The sequence below is a fragment of the Emydura macquarii genome, unplaced genomic scaffold, assembly GCF_026122565.2.
Source record: "Emydura macquarii macquarii isolate MOO-44397 ecotype Brisbane River unplaced genomic scaffold, CSIRO-AGI_Emac_v2 contig_2846, whole genome shotgun sequence".
Taxonomy (NCBI): Eukaryota; Metazoa; Chordata; order Testudines; family Chelidae; genus Emydura; species Emydura macquarii.
The window spans coordinates 714342-735863 of record NW_027132983.1 but is presented as its reverse complement, the minus strand read 5'-3'; the positions used below and the strand labels follow the sequence as shown (position 1 = coordinate 735863).

General features: G+C 40.4%; 1 protein-coding gene across 1 annotated transcript in view; it reads right to left on the bottom strand.

The window, feature by feature from the left end:
- DOCK3 (dedicator of cytokinesis 3) overlaps window positions 1-21522 on the bottom strand; it is a 460968-nt gene that overhangs the window by 371602 nt on the left and 67844 nt on the right. The window contains 1 exon segment of the mRNA XM_067568165.1: window positions 8537-8577. Within this exon segment, the coding sequence (XP_067424266.1) occupies window positions 8537-8577 (41 nt within the window).

Below are 21522 nucleotides of genomic sequence, written 5' to 3'. Positions count from 1 at the left end.
AGCTTTGAAACACTACTATGCAGAAGAAAAATGCTGCTTTCCATTTTTTTTAGTAGTTTACATTTAACACAGTACTGTACTATATTAGTTTTTTTTAGTTTTTTTCTGCGTCTGCCTGATTGCATACTTCTGATTCCAAATGAGGTGTGCGGTTGACTGGTCAGTTCGTAACTCTGTGTTCGTAACTCTGAGGTTCTACTGTAGTTTCAACTAATTTGCCTGGGACTGAAGTTAGGCTTGCCAGCTTATAATTGCCAGGATCAACTCAGGAGCCTTTTTTTTTTTCAAAAAAAATAAAAGGCATACATTAACTACCCTCCAGTCAACTGGTATAAAAGCTGATTTAAGCAACAGGTTACATACCATAATTAGTAGTTTAACACAATTCCATATGAGTTCTTTCAGAACTCTTGGGTGAATACCATCTGGTAGTGGAGACTAATTACTGTTTAACTGAGACTCAGGATCCCAAACCAAGAATGGTCAATCATCATTGTATTCTGTGTTGCCACCTTCTTAAAAAAAATTAAAAAACCATAATAAAGGTGCAATCGTACAATACTCTAGCACCTTTGGTGACCTGTTAAAAACATACTACATAAACAGATACATCAGTTCACCCAGTTTAAATCACATAACCCAGAGACAACACACAAACAAAAATTAATCAGCTTCCCCACTATTAAACCACAGAGTCCCATATTCCTACTATCCAGTCCCACCCCAATACTCATCTTCTCTCAGGCAAGGAAGAAAATGGATTTTTGAGTTTGCAGCTAAATTAGCCAGCCACACATGCACTTGCAGGAATAAAAGCTCCAGAATGATGGATTCCAAAGCTGAAAAATACTAACTGAATATTAATATGTCACCTAGTTTTAATATATCAATCTTGTAACAGCCTTAGGGAATAAACAAATATTCCTTGACACAGACAGTTGAACTTTTACGGTGAAAGAAAATTCACAGGTCAGAAGGGTATTTTCCTTTCAAACCCCCTCCAGGTCTGATGTTCCACAGGACAGAATGTGCAAAGCAATATTCATCCATAGCGATGGGAGGACAATTCCAATTGCTCAGAAAGCACATTCTGAAGTACCCTTCTCTGAAAGGCTGTGTCTGAAGAAAAAAGGATATCAACTTTCATGAACGTGTGAAACTATGTCCATGTAGATGTCCTACAGATTTCTTCATATAAAGCACAAGAACTCTCTGACCAAGAGGGGTGAACTCTTCAGGCAACGTGCGACAATGTTATCTGGTGGATTCACTACAAATGCTCTATTGTCTTCATCAATACATGCTTTGATCCATCTTCCAATGGAGGATTTAGAGGTCTTCTACTCTTTAACTGAAGAGTGATACAAGATGAAAAGTGCTGTGGACCTCCAATAAGGCTCTGTGTGCTTAAGGTAGATTTTAAGTGCTTTCCTGGTATCTACTTTATCACTCTCACTCAAATTTAGCATTAGGGCAAACAAAAAACAGCACCAATTCTCGCAACTTGCTGAAAACCATAGTTATTTTTAGAACAAACAATAGGTCCACCTGAATAATCATTTTGCCTTTGTGCATTTTGCATGTGTGTAAGTAGTTCAAATGGTTGTTTTGTTAACACGTCTAGCACCAAATTCAAGCTCCAGGAAGGGGGCCTATACACCACAGGAGAATTAAAGACTACTGCTGCTTTTAGGCAGCTTTTGATGTGGTGAAAACTAAAGATCTTCTGTGGTTCCTTTCAACTGAAAATGCTTGCTATGGCAGCAACTTGTCTCTTCAGTGCATGGGAGCTTGAGACCCTTAGCCAGCCCATTCTGTGTGAACTCAAAGGCATCCTTTACCTTAGTTGTCTTGGCACTAAAGAGCCTTTTGTGGTAGCAGTACCAGAATTCCCAAATGAAGAAGCTGCTAAAACAGAGAGGAGTCACCTCTAACCATGTTCACCAGAAACATATGATCCTCCAAGCAGGTTACAGTCTCCTCTAGATTTTGAAGGGTTGTCTGATAGGACTAGGACCTGATGAGGTTGCCTAAGCAGGGATAAATATGCATCTCGCTCTCTCCCAGAGTGGCCACTAAAAGTGCCAGGATCTTTATTAAGAATCATGGGCCTAGTCTTCACTGAGAAAAAAAAGGGTCTGTTCTTAATTCAAATTAGCTAACTTGAGTTAACTAACTCAAGGAAAAGTCCTAGTGAGGAAAAGGTATTTTGCAGTTTTCACTCAAGTTAGCAGATCAAATTAAAAAATCAGGCTCCAACATAGTCTTTCACCCAACCTACTAGGGTTTTCCTCAAGAGTCCTGTTTGAAGTTTTCAGACCTGTTGAAACAAGACCATCTATGTCTCCCAGACTTGAAGTCTGTGTGGATTTTGTGAGGGTTGGTAACAAAAGGACAATGTATAGCAAAAGGAATATAGCTCTCTTAAGTTGGTAAAAACAAAAGATGATTTTTTTTCCTTATCTTATTCTGCTACTGTTTTGTCCACAAATCTCACCAAAGAGCTTGCCTTTAGCTGAGGTCATAAAGTATTTTGCTTGTGCATCCATTTTCCAAAGGCAGGACCCCTAGAAGTGTCTTTGTTCTACCACAGTTACAGGACTATGGAGCAAGCTGCAAATCAGAGGAAATCCAGAGAAGCATTTATAACAAAGGAAGCTACTAGTGCAATCTTGTTCAAAGTTTGACTGTTTCAGGGATCACTTCCAACATGGTTATAATCTTCCATAACATAGGATCAAATAATCCTCCTTGTTCTGCCCAGTATATGCCAAATAATTCCCCTTCCTCCAAGGAAATCAGACAGAAAGAGGATGAATTTTGCCTGTCTTCTAGTTCTTTGATCTTATGGCTCTTAGTCTTCTTCACAGAATAGGAGACATAAGAGAAAAAGGATTAAAAAGAGTCCCTCTTCTTTGACTTTCCCTTTTTTCATAAGTGCCACTGTGCCTCCCGGAATTTTCTTACTGGATTCTGGGGGGAATTCTGGGCCTGAGTTTGAACTGAAGGTCACTTTGAACCTGGAGCACGTTTTTACTATCTTCCCTTTATCTTTGCAAGTCTTAGCCAATGGCTCCTTTGAGGTCACCCTTGGACTTGACATCAAGTTTTTGGACAGGAACTGGGACAGGTCTCAACCCTACTGCTGAAGTGCAGGAACCTTCAGAAGGGTCCCACTGTATATCTCCCCAGGGGATGAAACTTTAGGCAATGGGAGAAGGAGAAGGCACTATGAGCATGCAGCTCACCTGTCTGCCCAGAATGACGTCTAGACACTTCATTACTTTTGGGGAGCTCCTGAGGCTGAGGATGGTGAGGATCCCAATGGAGCTACTAGTGGGGGAAGTACCAAACAGTCTCTTGCCCCTGAATTATATGCACTGGGACTCAAAGACCTGAACAGCTCATCTGCTGAGTCTGAGGAGAGGCTCAAGCGACATTATGCACTACCTTCTGTACCCGCCTGATGTGGGGGAACCTCCCTGGTGCAATTCCCTGGCTCAGCATGAACCTGACCCTCATAGGGTATGTCTAAACAGCAATTTGACATCTGTGGCTAGCCCCAACTCAAACCCTGAAGTCTACCCGGCAATGAAACAGCCCCATAGCCCAAACCCCACAAGCTGAAGTTGGGTGGGTTTTACTTTGCTGTGTAGACATACCCACAGTGGTTGAAGGGGTTTGGTCCCATGTCTGAAGGGCTACAAGGGACCTGTCTCTCCCTCATGTCTCTGGATTGACCTTTGACACAGATGCAGGCTGCTCTCTGCAACTGGGACAAATCAATTTCTAGTGCCATTAAATAGGAACGAATGTGGCTTGAAGGGCATTTGCAGCCCATTTTCTTCTCCTTAGGGCTCAAGACAAATGAGGAAACACGTCTTCTCCAGCAGTAACACTCCAACCACACAAAGGGGCCTAAGGCAAGCCTGTCTCAGAAACCCCTACCCAAAGAGACTTTCCCTTCTCCCCCCAGTTTTGTTTTGGGAATCTCCAATTAGCTAAATTCAGAATTTTAGGTAGTCTTATTTCTAAGGCTCTTCTATAAAAAACAAGCCCCTTGTCAGAAGTTTACCCAGGAGTGGAGACTGAGAACACTAGGGTTCTCTACTGAGGGAAGGTCCTGGCCTGAAACTAGCAATCTATTACGTGAGGTGGTTCCCCTTTCTCTCCTGACCGAAAATAGAACCAAGACTGATAGACACAGGGTAGGGTGAGATCCAGCTTGGAAAATTTCCTGCTACTAGATGAAAGTATCTTACTTACAAGTCACTGAAAGCAAAGTGCTGTAACAGAAATCCCTGGAGAGCCTCACCTACAGTTGTTTCTAGTGGTCCAAGCTATAATAAAAAATGTTACAGAAAAGGACACTATGAAAAGAAGGTGACTCACCTTGTGCTGTAACTGAGGTTCTTCAAGATGTGTGTTCCTGTGGATGGCTCCACTTCAGGGTGATTGTGTGCCCCTGTGCCTCTAATAGGAGAATTTCGATAGCAGTATCCAGTTGGCCATACATCTGCTCTCCCTGCCTTGCGCCTGTAGCAGCGGTTAACTAGCACTGTGCGGTCAACCCCCAGCTCAGTTCCTTCTCTATCGCAGAGAACCTTACGAGAACACTGAAGTAGAGAGGAGGAGAGTACGTAGTGGTGTACCCATTGGGACATACATCTCAAAGAACTCAGTTACTGCACAAGGTGAGTAACCTTTCCTTCTTCCAATAATGCCCTTGTGGGTGCTCCATTTCAGGTGATTGTATTGTCACTAAAGTAACCATCCTGAACTATTGTGTTTTGACAAATTTGTTTAGGTTTCTCAGGCCCCAGTCTTTTTCCGAGTTAAGAAATAATGGGAATAAAAGCCCTTCCCTCTGTGTTGGACCAGTACTAGTTCTAGTGTACCCAACTGCAGGATGCACAAACACCTTCCTGTCTCAGCAGGTGCTTGTGAGAGGGGTCCCTGAAGAGGGATGGGGAGGGAAGGTGGTATGGGTAACGGAGGTGAACTGGGTGGAATAACCAGTGGTGATAATTTCCAGTACCTATTTGTCTGAAGTAATAATTTGCCATGCTGAGTATAATTGTGCCAAATGGTCTGTGAATGGATGCTTGACAGAAAGCAGTTTCAGCAACTGGAATTGGAGGTCTGTTTGGGCCCTCGACCAAACCCTCAAATTTGATGTTTTGGATCCAGGTTGTTGCAACATAGGAGGTTGAGATGGGAGTGGCCTACGTCTCGTGGGTCTTTGCCTCCACCTCTGGGTATCGGTACTGCCTCTGTGGCTGTGTGTAGGGTGCTGGTCTTGAACGTTGTGAATAATATCTGCCTTGTTTTCGTTTTAGTGCAGGGGTGCAGTTGTCAAAAGAGTCACTCTAGAGTCTTTCAGTGTGTGGAGGGACTCATTAGTCTTACCCGCAAATAATATTGGACCTTCAAAGTGGATATTCACTACAGTGGATTGCGCTTCCCTTGGGAATCCAGACAGGTAGAGACTGGATCTATTGGTCACCCAAAATTAGTGGATACTTTTAACTTTAATCTCTCTCAGTGCCTCAATTCCCCATCTGCAAAATGGGGATAATAATCCTCCCTCATCTCACAGGTGTGTTGTAAAAATATATTCATTCATATTGATGAAGAAAAGCCCACGCAGAAATTAACAATTCTGTGTTCAGAGAAGGGATTCAATACCGTGTAGTAAATAAGGCACAGGACCACACAACGAACAGAGAAAACAGTATCACATAGCTGCTCATTAAGTAGGTGCTTTCCATTCTGTTTACTTTGTCCACTCAGGCTCCCATCCCGTCTCAGTCTGCTCATCTTCCCACGCCCAAACTCTCTTTCTCTGTACTCCGTTCCTCTCTCTCTTCACACCTGCTCCTCCACATCCCAACTTCCCCACCTCCCCTCTGCTCCTCAGTCTCTACTTTCATGTCAACTTGCTTTCTCACTCTCTTCCATACTGCCACTGCAGCAGCAGAAACATTGAGCAGAAGCGCTCTTACTTCTGGTACCTGGTGCCACAGTGTCCCCCTGCTGCAAGGAGGAGCAACTGCTGGTAAAGTCCTGCATCACTCCAGCTGTCCTAGTATAGACCCTGCTCAATTGCTTTGTCAGGATGGCACAAACACAGCCTTGTCAGCATGTAGGAGCTCTGTACTAGTGTAGCTTGTTTTGTGCAGACAATTTTTGGAAAAGAATCCTGCTAACTGTTAACAAACCTCTACTAATCATGCATGAACTGTGATTTTCCAGGGACATATAAACTTGGCCAAATTTGGGCAAATTTTAGTGAGAGAAAAGACATCTCTGACACCAGTGACTCCTTTGCTAAATTTCAAGTCCCTCCTACAAAACATGGAAGTGCTAGAGTTTCTCAAAGCAAAACAATGTATTTCCCGCCCTGCCCCGGCCCTCACCTTGTTGTAGGAAATGGCTGAACCAGACAAACAACTGACATGGAAAATTTGAGTCTGAATTGTTTATGTTTGGCAAAGTTATAAGTAACTGAAAACAGCATCTCATAATGGAAAGTGCTGCATCTTTAACGATTGTTGGTTCTGGACACTGTAATCAGTGTGAATACCAGTGAGACACAGTACGCCCGATTTGCAGATCAATAAGGTTTAACGTGCAAGGTTTTCTATAAATATACTAGTTAGATACAAAGCCTAAAATTAACTACAATATATCATACTCACTAAGCCTGAAGAGCTAAGCAGTCACTCAGAAGGCTGTATACAGGAACGACTTTCTTCAGGGGCCCCGCCAGGGAGTCAGTGGCCTCTGGTCCAACCAGCAGCACCTCCCACGGAGTCAGGTGTTGATGGAGCGCCCTCCTTTGTCTAAGTGGTAACTACTTATACCCTTCCATAAACTACCTTCACCTAATTATCTCTCTCTTATTATCATATATGCTAATTACCTACATTGGGTTTCCACCCTTAACTACATTCCATTCTCACCATAATAATTGGGGTCATCAAAACAACATCTGGTGATAGGAGGGGTGGAGTAAAAGTATGCCCCTTGGCAATAAAACAATGTACCCCAGACGTTCAAGGATAACTTGTTCCCATCACCGTTATCTATGTGCAGCTGCAAGCATACAGTATCTGTATTTTGTCTTATTATGTGCCGTGCTATGCAGAAACTGAGACATCTATACCGTTATTCAGTCTCTGCCAACTGAAAGATGTCATGCTACAGGGGTCAGAATAGCCAAGCAAGCAACTGAATGCTATGCTAAGCCTGTAGAACAGAGGTCAAGCAACTCAAATTGCACTGGGCTCCAACAACGATAAGCATAGCTCCCAGCTCCGCCTATAACTAGCTGCGCATACACAATTTTAAATACAGTCACACCAAAAAAAAGGCTACTTTCCCCTACTTTTCACAGTACCCCAAGCAAAGATGCCAACATTCAAAATACACAGTTGCTCAGCAACAATACATAAACCCTCCACACAGAGGTCAAAAGCTAACAAATAGGCAATATACACGAGCTAAACAATAAACTATTTCAAGTAGTTAATCCTAAAAAACTCACTGAAGTACTAAAATGGAGGATTTTCAAGGAAAAAAAGGAAGAGGAGGAAAAATCCCTGTTCTTTGAAACCTGAAGCAGATTCTTCCATAGGTTTTCCCAATCAGAGTGACTTCACCAGGAAAGTCAATGGTAAACACATACATTTTAACCAGACAGAAATACTGGAAAGGTGGAAATGCTGCTTGGATTTATTTTATCTGATTTATTCCCACTTTCTGCAGTATGTTTCTGAGGCACTGTGTTGGTTACCTAGGAAACTGTGGTAGGTTGGAATGGCTCTTGTGTCAGAATTGTGAACACAGATTCATGCAGGAGATGTAAAATAAATGTAGAAATGAATAAAATGCTCAACAACTTAGGGGGGTTATTAGAAGAAAAATATAATTAATTGAACATTACGTATGTTATATTTTTGAAAAAAAACTAACTAGTATTAATCAATATATTTTTGCAAATGACATTGAAAATAACAGTATTTAAACTAAAGCCATTTGAATGCTGGAAATATCTTGTATCTTTGTATTTTTAACCATACACAAATGCACACAGAATTCACAACCAACATAAAGAGCCCTCTTAGTGCAAAATTTCCTTGATTAGACTATAAAATTTGTGAAATATAAAACATTAAAATATATTCTCCCTGGATTGGTTTTATTTTAAAAATTCGCTTCTTTATATTTGGATAAAGAGAATTATTTAATCCTAAATCCTAATCCTAAATTAGGATTTTTTGGAAAAAAAATCAAAATGGATGCCATCTACATGTAATACAGGTGAAAAGAGTCTCTGACTAAGGGACAACTAAGAAGCAATGTATATTAATTCAAAAGAGAATTCAGTATAATCGTGTATGCCAAAAGAATTGTAAAGGGAAGCGGAGTCTTATGAGTAAAGGAGAACATGGGTTTACAGGGCTGAAATGGCAAAGTGGCGAGTCTTCATTCTCAAATAATTTTTTAAAATAGAGACTGTATTTACACTTACCTTTACACTGGGTTTCTTAATGGAAACTCCTCTGTACCAACCTAAAACAGGACAAAATATACTGTATTAAATTGTGGCATTGCATTTCTTTACACTGAAATAATCTGACTGCCGTTAGCAAAACTGTTCAAATGCTGAGGTCATCCTTGAACCAGTCACTATAGCTTACATATGTTATAAACTCTTGAAAGATTTTTACTCTGTGGTGACTACCAGTCATAAGAATCTGGAACTCCTGCTTATTCCCATTAAGGATAGAAATAGCTTAATGTTTGTAGTCTCTTTAAATGACTTGCAATTATTGGCAACTGTGAGTACACATTCAGCACACATGCAATAATTCATACCGAACATCTTTCCCACATGGGGGAAGACATTCCACTACATTTCAAACACACTTGCATTTTATAGGTTTAACATTTAATCAGGAAAGCAAACATGTGAAAAGATTTATACTGTGTAAACACTGCCTTGTTATAGTTTCTCTAGTGTGGGATCAGCTAAGTTGCACCAACAATGCCAGAAGTCACCATGGAAACACCAGGAGCTCCATATCTTGGATGATAGGAGTCAGCAAGGCCCTTCATAATACTTAAACACTGCAGTGGGACTATGCTTGGACGGGTGCCCAGTGGCAGTATGTCTAAAGGACAGTGATGGTAACAAAAAAAGGGATGGACCTCAGAATCCACAGATTACTCTTGCTTTATACAGGTGAAATGAATTTCACTCTAACCAACCAAGCATCAGCAACAAAAATAGGAAAAATCAAAACTGATAGTGCTGAAAGACCAACAAGGTTGATACTGTAGAGCTGACAGAGACACAGAACGGAGGGAAGGACAATGAGAAAGTAGTCAGTGCTAGGAAACTTATCCAGCCAAAGGAAGTGAAGCATGTTTGCCCACATAAAAATTTTCTAACAATCATTTCAATTAGAAATTCTAGTACCTTCATGCAACTGGGATTGCTCAAGTATCAGAGACATCCCTTTTGTTATCCCAAGGACATCAGCCCAAATTTGGCTGATTTATAAACTTCTGAATGAAAAGTTGCATGTATTTACACATATTCAGTAGAGATTTCTTAGGCCTGGTCTACACTACAAATTTAGGTCAACGGAAGACACCTTACTTAATAGTGTGTCTACACTACTTGGTCCCTTCTGCTGAACTAACATCATCTGTAATGTTCACCCACCATTCTGCACTTGCTGAGCCAATTGTTGAACCGCTCCTTATTGCTGCCCAGCTGGCTGGTGTACGGCTTCATGAGCCATGTGAGCAAGGGGAAGGCTGGGTCTCCCAGGATCATTATTGGCATTTCAACAACATCAATGGTTATTTTGCTATCTAGAAAGAAGGTCCCTGACTGCAGCTTTCTGAACAGACCCAAGTTCCTAAAGATGCGCGTCATGCACCATTCCCGACCATCCCAAGTTTATGTTGGTAAGAGACCTCCTGTGATCTGTCAGCGCTTGCAAAACCATTAAAAAGTATCCTTTTCACTGTATGTACTCTTTTGCAAGGTGGTCCAGTGCCAAGATAGGGCTATGCATGCCATCTATAGCCCGACTGCAAATAGAGAATCCCATAGCAGCAAAACCATCCACTATGTCCTGCACGTTGCCCAGAATCACTAACCTTCTTAGCAGAAATCAATTAATGGCACTGCATATTTGGATCACAACAGCTCCCACAGTGGATTTACCAACTCCAATTGATTTCCCACTAACCAGCAGCAGTCTCCCACTGGAAGCTTCCACAGATTAATTAAGCACCCACTGTCAAACTATTGCCTTGAATAATCTCAGTAACATAATAGAAGTCTTCACATTTTTCATATAATTAAAACTAACTGAAATTTTATACATAAGCCGTATTTGATTTTTTTCTTATTAATGGCTATTTTCCCATTATTTTTCATAACTGAAAGTTTCTCTTTCAGCAAAGGCTGAAGGATACAATCGTCTGCCACAGAGAACTCCACAAAGAATATCCTTTTTTCAAAACAGTTGCCATTTCTCAGTGTTCTCAATAGTCCGGAAGCTACAGCAGCCCTCAGATAAGAAGTGTTTTCTCTTCTTCATTTTGAGAAGGGTTTCTCGTATTCATTCTTCTCAGTGACTCTTCCCTTGGACTGAGTCTAAAAGCACTAAGGAATGGGAAAAGATCCTAAAGATCAGAAAGTTAAAAATGGCCATCTCTCTGAAGGGACACAGACAGACACTTCACTCCAACAACAGTCCATAGATCAGCCTTGGGGGTGGGGGGTGCCAAAAATGACAGGGTGTCCTTGAGACTTCAGTAATATTGAGGTCATTTAGCCCCCCAAACTCTGCACCAGCCAGGCACAGGAGCCCCACGTTCCACACCAGCCGAAGCAGAGGAGCTGCCTTGAGCTCCGCACTGGCCGGAGCAGCCAAACCACCAGCGCCTGCTGCCTCGATTACCCTCCTTCCATGAGGCATGGGAAGATGCAGGGCCACACGGAGCGTGCTGTGGCGGTTGCGCCAAGGAAGGCTTAGCTTCTTACTCAGGTAAGAGTAATTTTTTATTATTTTATTTGTGTAATTTAGTGTTCTTATGATCATTATATGTGTTCATAGAGGTTATGTTTGTGGATGGTGAGGGGGTGGGGCGGGAAAGTGGTGGGGGGCATGTGTTTTACTTAGTGCCTGTTAACTAGTGGGGCTTTCACTCAATAAGATCGGGAACCACTGCCACAGATAACCTGAGCAAAGTTACAGTTTTTTTACAAAAACTCCAGATCAACTATTGCCATCTACATGACATCAAAAATCATGAGACCCCAAAAATCCATGAGATTGGCTCCCAAATCACTACATTTAAAAAAATAATTCAAACTGTGTATTTCAGTCTGTCTTTTGACTTTCTAACTCCCCTCTGCTCTTCTGCCATTGTGTGAGAGACAGAATTTCAGACTGAAAAGTCAACCCTTAATGCACACTGAAATACATCCCTCCTCCTGGCTGCTCAGATGGTGACTCTAGTTACTCTCTCCATACTCCTAAAACAGGGATCTGCCATCCATTTCTATTACAGTCTTGATTCTCCCCTCTGATTCTCCCCTTTTCCATCATATTCCTCTCCTTAACCTTCCTCTGTGGTCTACCATTCTTATGAACTGCCTACAATGTCTTACTATGCTAGTAAATTATAACAGATTATTGTCATAAATTTATGTTTTGGTGGATTACTTACTTATGAATTCAAAATGTGTTCAAAACATAATTGGTACGTTAGCTTGTTGTGGGAGTATTTACTGCTTGCATTTTTACTGTGACAGCTGGACTGCTGAAATTATTTTTATTGCTCAATATAATCAGATATCATAGGTGAAGATTTCCTGTTTAAAAGTAAAGTTTTTAGGCACTTATGAATTTTACATTTCAATTTTTTTTTCAAGCTGTTTAGTATGTTGTTAGAGATAAGGGTTTAAATAGAGTTATATAATCTTTATGATATATTAATATTTTCCCTATAAAACTGGGTTTAGAATAAATTATATCATTTTAAAAGTAGTACAAAGCAGCAGTAGGAGGAATCTCATTTATATTCTCATTTTTTAAAATTAATTAACTGAGTAATACTCAGTGAGAGAGTGACTTTTTACCATTTTGTTTCAGGGTCCAGTTTAGACAAGGAATTATGAACATCCATCATCTGCAATGTCTACAAATTCAGAGTCATCTGCTGGTACCACCAGCAATGCTGCAACTATACATATATCAGACACACATAAAAATATAGACTTTCTTCATCATCCAGTAAGACCACGAAGGAATTCTTAAGCAGGACCAGCAAATTCCAGCAAGGTTCCATAGATGAAAAGATTGCTTGGTTCATTTATGCAACAAGTTCTCCCTTTTGTCTTGTTCAGAACAAATATTTCATTGACATGGTTCAAACATTATGATCAGGCACACTCCACCTGGCAGAACAGACGTTGCTAGAAGGTTGCTGGATACAGTGTAGGAGAAGGCAATTAATCAGTGTGCAAAAAACACTGAAGGGAAATTCAGTAAACTGAGTCTTGATGGGTGTACATAAGGATCTAGTAATGTGTGACAAAAGAAGATGGGGTTGTCTATCTTACAGAAACAATTGATACATCAGGTAATGCTCATATTGCAGAATACTTAAAAGCAGCAGCAGTTAAAGCTATAACAAATTGAACAAAAATTCAAGTGTCAAGTGCGCAGCTTTATCACAGCCAATGCTAAAAATGTAGCAAAGGTGGTAAAATGTAGAAAATAATGATAACTCCAGCGCTTATTTGATGCATCTTTTAGCCAAAGACCTCAGTACAACTCCAGAATAAAGGAAAATGTTGAAATTGCAAAATACTTCCATAACTACCTCCTCTTTGCTTTAATTTCAGTGAAGAGAGCATACGGATCCAAACTAATTCTCACCTAAGATGTATTATGGAATTCAGTGGTTGACTATTTTGAGCTATTTAGTAAGAATTGGCCTGCTCTGATCACAATTTGTAAAGAAAATTGTGACAAAAGAGATGAGACTATCACAGCCAAAGTAATCAACATCAGACTAAAGAGAAATATAAAAGATATGCTGACTATACTGAAACGTATATTCATAGCCTTGGACAAACTGCAAAAAGATTGTTGCTGTATTGCTGATGCTCTTGAAATTTGGAAAGAACTTCAAAAAACACTGAAAAAAGAAATATCCAACAAATTTAAATTTCAGGCAGTAAAGAAATGGAAGGATCAGGCACTTTACTCCACCTCATTTTCTTGCCAATATTCTCAACCCAAAGTAGTAGGGTATGCCTAATGGCTGATGTAGAAAATGCTACTATGACATGGGTATATAATCACCACCATACAATCATGCCAACCATAATAAATTTCAGAGCTGGAGGTGAACCATTCAAGCAATACATATTTGCTGATAATGTTTTAAATAAAGTCACACCACTGAACTTGAGGAAGTCACTAACTAGGCACCTGGAACCAGAGGTTGTTGAATTGCTAAACCAACTTTTGATAGCAGTAGCCTCTTCTGCAAGCACATAAAGAATATTTTCTTCATTTGGATTAATTCATTAAAAGTTGAGAAATCGTTTGGGAGTTGAAAAAGCAAGGAAGACTGGAATAGAAAGACAAGTTATGATTAAAAACAAGGAGGGAGGGGATGAGATCTACTAGTTTTAAAAGTCTGAAGGGCAGCCTAAGTAACTTAGGAGACTGGTTTCATTTTCAAGAGACGTTGGTGAGTAGGAACTTAAGTTCCAGTGACTTTCACCTAGGCAGATTTGAAAACTTTCCCAAACTGACCTGAGATAATCAGTTTAATTCACTCACTACAATCCCTCTGTTCCTAAATCTGAAATGTGTTTTGACAAGAAATTTCTTATGTATCCAAAACATTTAAGGTTGTTTTAATGAAAAAAAATTTATATGCTCTTTTGTGTGTTTAATTAAAGTGCAGTTGCCATTCTAATGCAGCTTGACACAAATCATGAGCAAAAAATTAATTATCTAGTAAATAAGCGATATATCATTCATTTTCTAACATACTAAAAATGTAAAATTAATATCTGAAAATATTAAGTTATATAATTGCTTAAATAAAATATATCTAGTTATAGTATATCTTCCTAAGTAGCAAATACATATACATATACCAAAACTAAAGGACCTTGGTTTTCAGTTATTGATTTTTATTGAAAAATTCCCAGGTTTTACAAAAGCTGTTTTGTTTTTACCGATTTTCACACAAATTTTGGACCACTGAAGTACATGAAAATACTGATTATGTTAAGAAAAATCCAATACACTACATTAGATAGATGTATTTATGTTAATAAATTAGTCTAAGTGTAAATGTCTGATAAAGTAAGGCAATATAGTAGAAATTGCAAATGTGCGTGTGCGTGGGTGTTCATACTGCTGATGTTCAGTGCATGAAATAAACCACAGCATTAAATTGCTTTTACTTTAATAGTCTTACATTTCTCTATTTGTTGCTTTTTTCCTTCTCCTCCAATCCCCCAGTATTAGTCTCAACATTAACCGAGAAAACTGAAGTTGTTTTTGTACTGATTTTTGTAATAAACACAGATAAGTTCCCAGGAAACGTTAAATAAAGTAAAAACTGAAAATGAAGAGACTCAATGATAGATCAAAGGCATGCTATTAAATCATTCAATAATTATAGAAATACTTTACCCAAGCACCACCATGTACCCTCATCTATATTCTCAGGCTTTGAGGCAGGAGGAAGTACATGAGGATTTTGTTAACAGGTATATTTGATTTATCAGTGTAATGGCTGAGTGAGTCACTATAAGAATGAGGACATGCCATCAGGATTTGTGCCTATTTCTAAGGATGCCATTTTTAATCAATTATTAAAAGCACCTAGAATACTGGAGTGGTGCTTTTGATATTTGTTTGTATAAAAAGCAAAACAAACTAAACACAGTAAGATCATCTGTGAATATTTCTTTATAAAGTCCCCCATGCAACATATCCAACTAACTTCTTACCATCCATAAAATATGTGGCCCCAATTTCATACAGGGCCTTGGACAGTCCTATAATAATTATATTATTATTTATTATTTGTATTTCATAGCTTTTAAAAGATTTTCACACTTTCCACCAGCTAGTAGCTAAGAGCACCTACAGGGTCTGAGCCTGGGATTAACAGCCATTCTTTGCCCCAGCATACACCATCAGGAGGACATTAAAACCAAGCAGGCTGCTCTTTTTCTACTTCTCCACTGCATACAGGAGCCAGCTACAGCTGGAGATTCAAGTAACAGACCACAAACATGCTTCAACTACAAAAAGCTTTGATACTTAACAAAAAGGAAGAATATTTCTGGAATTTACTTAGGGAAATTAATCCTACGACAATCATGAGGATTACCTGTTTTAATTAAAAGTACAATTTTGGGTTCCATTAGAGAAAGCTGCCAACTTCATATAAAAAAATCATCTGACTGAAAATAAGTAGTCTTTGGGCTACTATAATAAATAGGAAGTACAAGGATTCCTTCTGTAGCCATTCAAACTGGGTAGTTCTGTAAGGCGCAGAATGAGGATCCAACATCATGCTCTATAACTTTGCTGAGCTGGAATAAGGATTTATGTTATCCAGTATTTTATGTTGGGATTTGTACAAAACTTCCTTTTCTTGAAAATGATGAGAAAATTATACTACAAAGACTTGACACTGCTGCTTGGACACTCTTATACACCAACATTAAAGCCATCCAAGAGGAACTCAAGGCTATAGTAGTGAAATTATGGACTTTGTATCATACTGCAGAATAAATTATATTTATTGACTTCTTTTTGGGATCCAAGACAGCAATAATCACTTCATCCAAGTATTCATATTAAACGTATCTAATCCCAAATGGAGGATTGCTTTCGCAATAGCAGTCCTCTTCTGAGACAGACATCCAAGGTCTGATGGTAGTTTAATCAGGCCTCAGAGCTATAGCTTCTTCAGCCAAAAAGGCTTATGCTGTATTACTGCCACTATCTATTTCCTATCTTTTGTAGTGTCCTGGGGAACAGTGGCAAAGGCGGGAAGACACATATAAGAAATTGTCCAGCTTTGTGAGAGGTCATTCAATACCTCATCTCCCAAATCCGGACACACACAGACTGCAAGGCACTTTATTGTTTCTAGATGCAAAGAGGTCAATCATCATCAGTCCAACAAATTAACCAACAAGGAAGGAGTATATTTCTGGATGCAGGAGCCACCCTGTTAATCCAATTTCTACCATGCAACTCTTGGTTTTCATCTCCCCATTGCTGGGCAGTGCACATAGAGAAAGGAAAACTTTGCTCCATGCAGGACAGAATAATTTCTATTGGGGGTAGGAATAATGACATTCTTCCTAGTTATTAATGCAAAACCCATCAGACACGTTGACTATTACGACTGGAAAAAGTCCATTATCCATGGAAGGAACAATATTCCAGGACCTCAATGAATCACTGTGTTCCACCAGGTGGACACTGCAATCTCTCTCTTTCTGGTAATCATTCCCTAGATTAAACTGGCATTGAGGATTATCTGCCGTGATGCACCCTGTGAAGTTGACCAGGGAAAATTGCCCTGGTTTTAATTAATTTATTTCACTTTTGGGAGTTTGTCCCTAATAATCCTGCTTCAGAAGAGTAGAGGGGATGAAATTGGATTCAAATTCTTAGCCATTTTAAATACTTTTGGAGCAATCTCCCTGGTTTTGTTTGTTTCCCTCCCCCAAATAGGTCCCCCTTTGGGGTCTCTTCAGGTTTGGGGCTCAGGGAAGGACTCCCTAGAAGTTCTACTACTCTCTATTGTGTGATATCCACATGGTCCAGATGGCTGTTTCCCTGGAGGTCTCAGCCTGTGATATGAATATTGACTCTCTGATAGGACCTGTTACAGAGGTGGCAGCAGGGGAAAAGAGCATTGACAGTGTTCGTGCTGTATCCAGTGCTCTTCAAGACCCATGAGGAAGCAGAGGTGAAGAAGGCAGCTGAATGCTGGAATCATAGGTGTTGCATTGGTGCAGGTTCTAATGATTTAGGCATGATCTTCCATCTAGCATTACTCCTCTCATGGACATAAATGGAAGTGTGGCAGGTGATTGTTTGTCCCTGAATCTAGTTCTTTTTTAACCCTATCTGCCTCTTTGTCTAATAGGGAGCTGGGGGCAGAGGTGACCCTATATAAAGTAGGCTGTGAGGCAAACTGCATTCTGGACATAGAGCCAGCTGAGTTCCCCAACAAGAAATTTGGTAAGGGGTGAAGCAGCACCCACAGAACAGTTCTCCCTGTTCAGTAACAACAATTCTTCAAGATGCGTATCCCTACTGGTGCTCCACTCTCGGTGCACTTGAGCGCCCTGTGCCTTCCAATGGAGATTTGTCATAGCCATGACCATTTGCCCCACGCATGCATGCTATTCTGCCTCATGTTCAGGGCTGTTGCTATATAACACTGCACAAGCTAACTGTCCTCAGTTTCTTCTCTACCACAAAGCCCCATGACAGGGAATTCTGAAGCAGAGGGCAAGGTAGTGGAGCACCCATAGGGGACACACCTCAAAGAACTTAAGTTACTGCACAGGGTGAGTAACCATTTCTTCTTCTTTGAGTATTGTCCCTATGGGTGCTCCACTGTAGATGACTACTAAGCAGTTCCCCTTTGAGGAGGAGGGGGCTTCGGAATCTAGTCAAGTATTGAACTAAGCATAGATGAGCTGAACACAGTATTGGAAGCAGAGTCCCCAATCATTGCAGCGTTCAATGAATGTATGCTTAGAAGCCCAAGCTGCAGTTTTACATATTTCAATTACAGGAACATTCTTAAGAAAGGCTGTGGAACTGAAAATAGATCTCGTAAAGTTAGCTCATATGTCAGCAGGTGCCACGAGATTGATAGTTATTAATATAGTCAGTTATCCACCTAGACAGCCTCTGTTTGGAAACTGCAGCTCTGCTTTATGTATTTGTATAAATTTTCGTAAATTTACATAAAATTGCATTCTTCAGAAAAAGAATGTAAAAAAAAGTGAACAGAAAAAAAAACCCTGAAAATTCAACAAAATGCCCTAGACAAGTTTTCCCCATAAAAAAAATAAAATTTATTTTTCACAACTGTTCATACTAATGATTGAAATCAGCACTGGTTAAAATCTTTGGTTAATCTCAAATAATTTCTTTTGAAAGATCCAGAAAGGTTAAGTGTTTACAAAAGTGTCTGCAAAACTTCAGCACAAAAGAAGGGTCTTTGGAAAAGAATCCCAATGTGAAAGTTAATAATTATTTGAAATTGCCTTTGAAGTACTTACATATATATCGATGGTGAAATGCTTATTGAGGAATATTTTCAAGAACAACTAAAAGCTGCCAGTGCCAATCTTTCCAATAACTGATAGCTATTGATGTTTACAGAACAAAACACATTCGGTGGTCAGTCAGAAAATTTTTGCAGGAACCCAAAATGGGATTCTACAGTTTTACAGATGTCTAAACACACACATAATCTATGTCGTTATGTTAAGTGTGGCTCAAGTGACTGATATGTACTGTCCTTGTTAATCCAGGATACAAGCCATCAAATTAGGTTAACTGAGTATAAAGTCTATTTTCTTTATCCGCCTTTATTCCTGGAGAAGTTCCAGGAACAAAATAGAAATAAACTGGCAAATCCTAAGCAATGAAGATTTGTATTAGATTTGGGAACATAAAAGTCTGTAAGAACAAGTATCCAACATTCCTTTGTACAAAGATATTTAACTGGAGAAGCAATCATAAATCAACTCCATGCAAAAAACAAAACTAAGCATAAAAAGACAGTGATCACATATGCAAAAGTGTGAAAAGAGTGAAAAATCTAATCAGCCTGTTGTGAGGAAACAGTAATTACAGAATCATAAAAATAAAGGGCTAATGAGGGGCTATCCCCTTACATTAAAGCAGGGCCAGCTCTCCTGCTCCAGTCCAGCTGTACTCTAGTTTGGTGCGATGAGGAGAGTGGAGCTGCTCTGAGAGTTATAAATGAGAAACAGCCAGGCAAGGAAGAGCCCAGAATCCTCAGGCAAAAGATGACCTGAAGGAGAATTCAGGGATAAGAATCCTGAGTACACAGAGCTCAGAAGAAGAGCAGAGCTAGGTTCAGAGCTTAAGGAAGGGGATCCCTCTCAATGAGGGAGTGGTGAGAGTTGCCTGGTTGAACAGTGCAGCCAGATCAGGCTGGTGAAAGCAGAAGGAGGTCACCTACAAACTTCCCCAAAACAGACAACCACGGCCAGAGAGGGTTGGAGAGTGCTGAAGGATGTGAGCACCAGGAGATACCTGCTGGTTCTCTGAACTGGAGAACTAAAGCCAGAGAGCACTGAACACTGGGGAAATGATCTAAATTGTAAACCTCCTGGCAAAACCTGAACCATACATGGGGAAGGAAACAGGGAGTGGAAGCACCCAGCTAGAGGGGGTGGGGTCATGCATGATAAGAGACACCAGAAACATACCCCAGAGCTGGAGTGTGATGAAAGACATCAGAGCTGTATTTGGTGTGTTAATAGACTGTTGGACTTCGAGTGAACATACTGTTTGGACTGTACTGGGGAAATCTATATTATAGCTGTGGGAATTTTTGTAATAAATTAACCCTGCAAAGGACTATTCATAATCTGAAAGCCTGTATGTAGTTACTGGGAATTCCAGAAGAAAGGGAAACTCCCCTCATGCTGCACACTGCCACAGGAGGGCCTCCCAGGAAGGGACTACCTTATTACAGTATGTTGGAGAATACAGGCAGGCAATCATACTCCCTGAGAAGATGGGAAGTGCATATACCCAGAATAAGAAAACTGAGGCATGAAGCTGTTTGCAGGGCAACTCTGAGACCACAAGAGGGCACTCAGGAGGAGGCTATGCTATGACAAGCTGTAAGGAACTTCAAGAGGGCATCCAGTCCATCCCCCCTAAACTAAGGCAGGACCAAGTATACTTAGACCTTCCTTGACAGGTGTTTGTCTAACCTATTCTTATAAACCTCCAAAGATGTGGAATTCCACAATCTCCCTAGGTAACTTCTTCCAGTACTTAGTTATCCTTAGTTAGAAAGTTTTTCAAGATATCCAACCTCAATCTCCCTTGCAGCAAACTAAGCTGATTATGTCTTGTCCTGTCCTTGGTGGACATTGAGAACATTTGATACTATCCTCTTTATAACAGCCCGTGATGGGGTGTTCACTCCACACAGGATTAGAAAGGGTTAAAGTGGCCAGGTAGGCCAATTAACTGCCCTGGCTGCACCTGGAGGAAGAGCCAGGGAGAAGGGAGCTGATCAAAGAAGGCTCAGCTGGGTAGAAATAGACAAGCCCTAGAAAAGCCCAGGAACTGAGTGCAGAAGAGTATGCTGGGAAAGGCTGCAAGAAGGCAGGCAGCAGTCACTTCCTGGGAAAAGGGAGTTGGTTTGGAGCTGGTACTCTCAGAAAAGGGGGGAAAACAAGGAAGAATAGTCCAGGGAAGGGACAGTGAAAGCTGAAAGGGTAGAGCCCAGAACTGCTGAGCTAAGAATCCCTGGACTGGAGCCCAGAGTAGAGGGTGGGCCCTGTTCCCCTACTGGCCCCTAGGGAAGTGGCATCTTCAGGGCAGCACAAGAGAACACTGCCTGGGACTGCTTCCATAGAAGAGCTTTGGGTAACCCCAGAAAGAGGAAACACGGATGGTGACTCAGCTGGAAGGCCAAGTCATGAAGAGGACGCTGTGGTTCCTGGAGTGAGGCGGGTCTGCAAGATAAGAGGACGATGAAAGAAATATCACCTGAAGAGGGAACACCAACAGGCAGCGCTAACCCCGAGGACAGCCAGCAGGAGGCGGCACTGTGGTGAGTGGACCCCATGACACAGCCTTTAACCTTCTCTTGTCTATATCAAACTTGCCCAATACCGTCCATCCATCCTCATAAGTCATGTTTTCTAAACTTATTTTTGTTGCTATCCTCTGGACATTTTGCCCACATTTTTCTTAAAAGTCTGGAGCCTAAAACTGGATACGGCACTCCAGCTAAGACCTCAGCAGTGCCAAGAAAAGTAGTATACTAACCTCTCATGCCTTATATATCACACTCCAGTTAATACATCTGAGAATGATATTTGCCTTTTTCGTCACAGCATCACATTGTTGACCCATTTAATTTGTGACCCACTGTTACCCACAGATTGGCTGGGCAGCAGTAGAGCAGAAAACAGTTATTCCCATTTTTGTATTTGTGTATATGATTTTTTTTCCTTCTTAAGTATAATATTTTACATTGTTTTTACTGAAATTCATCTTAATGACAGAAGATTACATCTACCCCCAATATTGAAAGTCTTCAAATGATATTTGAACCTGAGTATGTCACTTGGAGGTCTGACTATACCAACAGCTGCATTTAAGATCAAGGGGCAGCAGAGGTCAAGAAGGTATT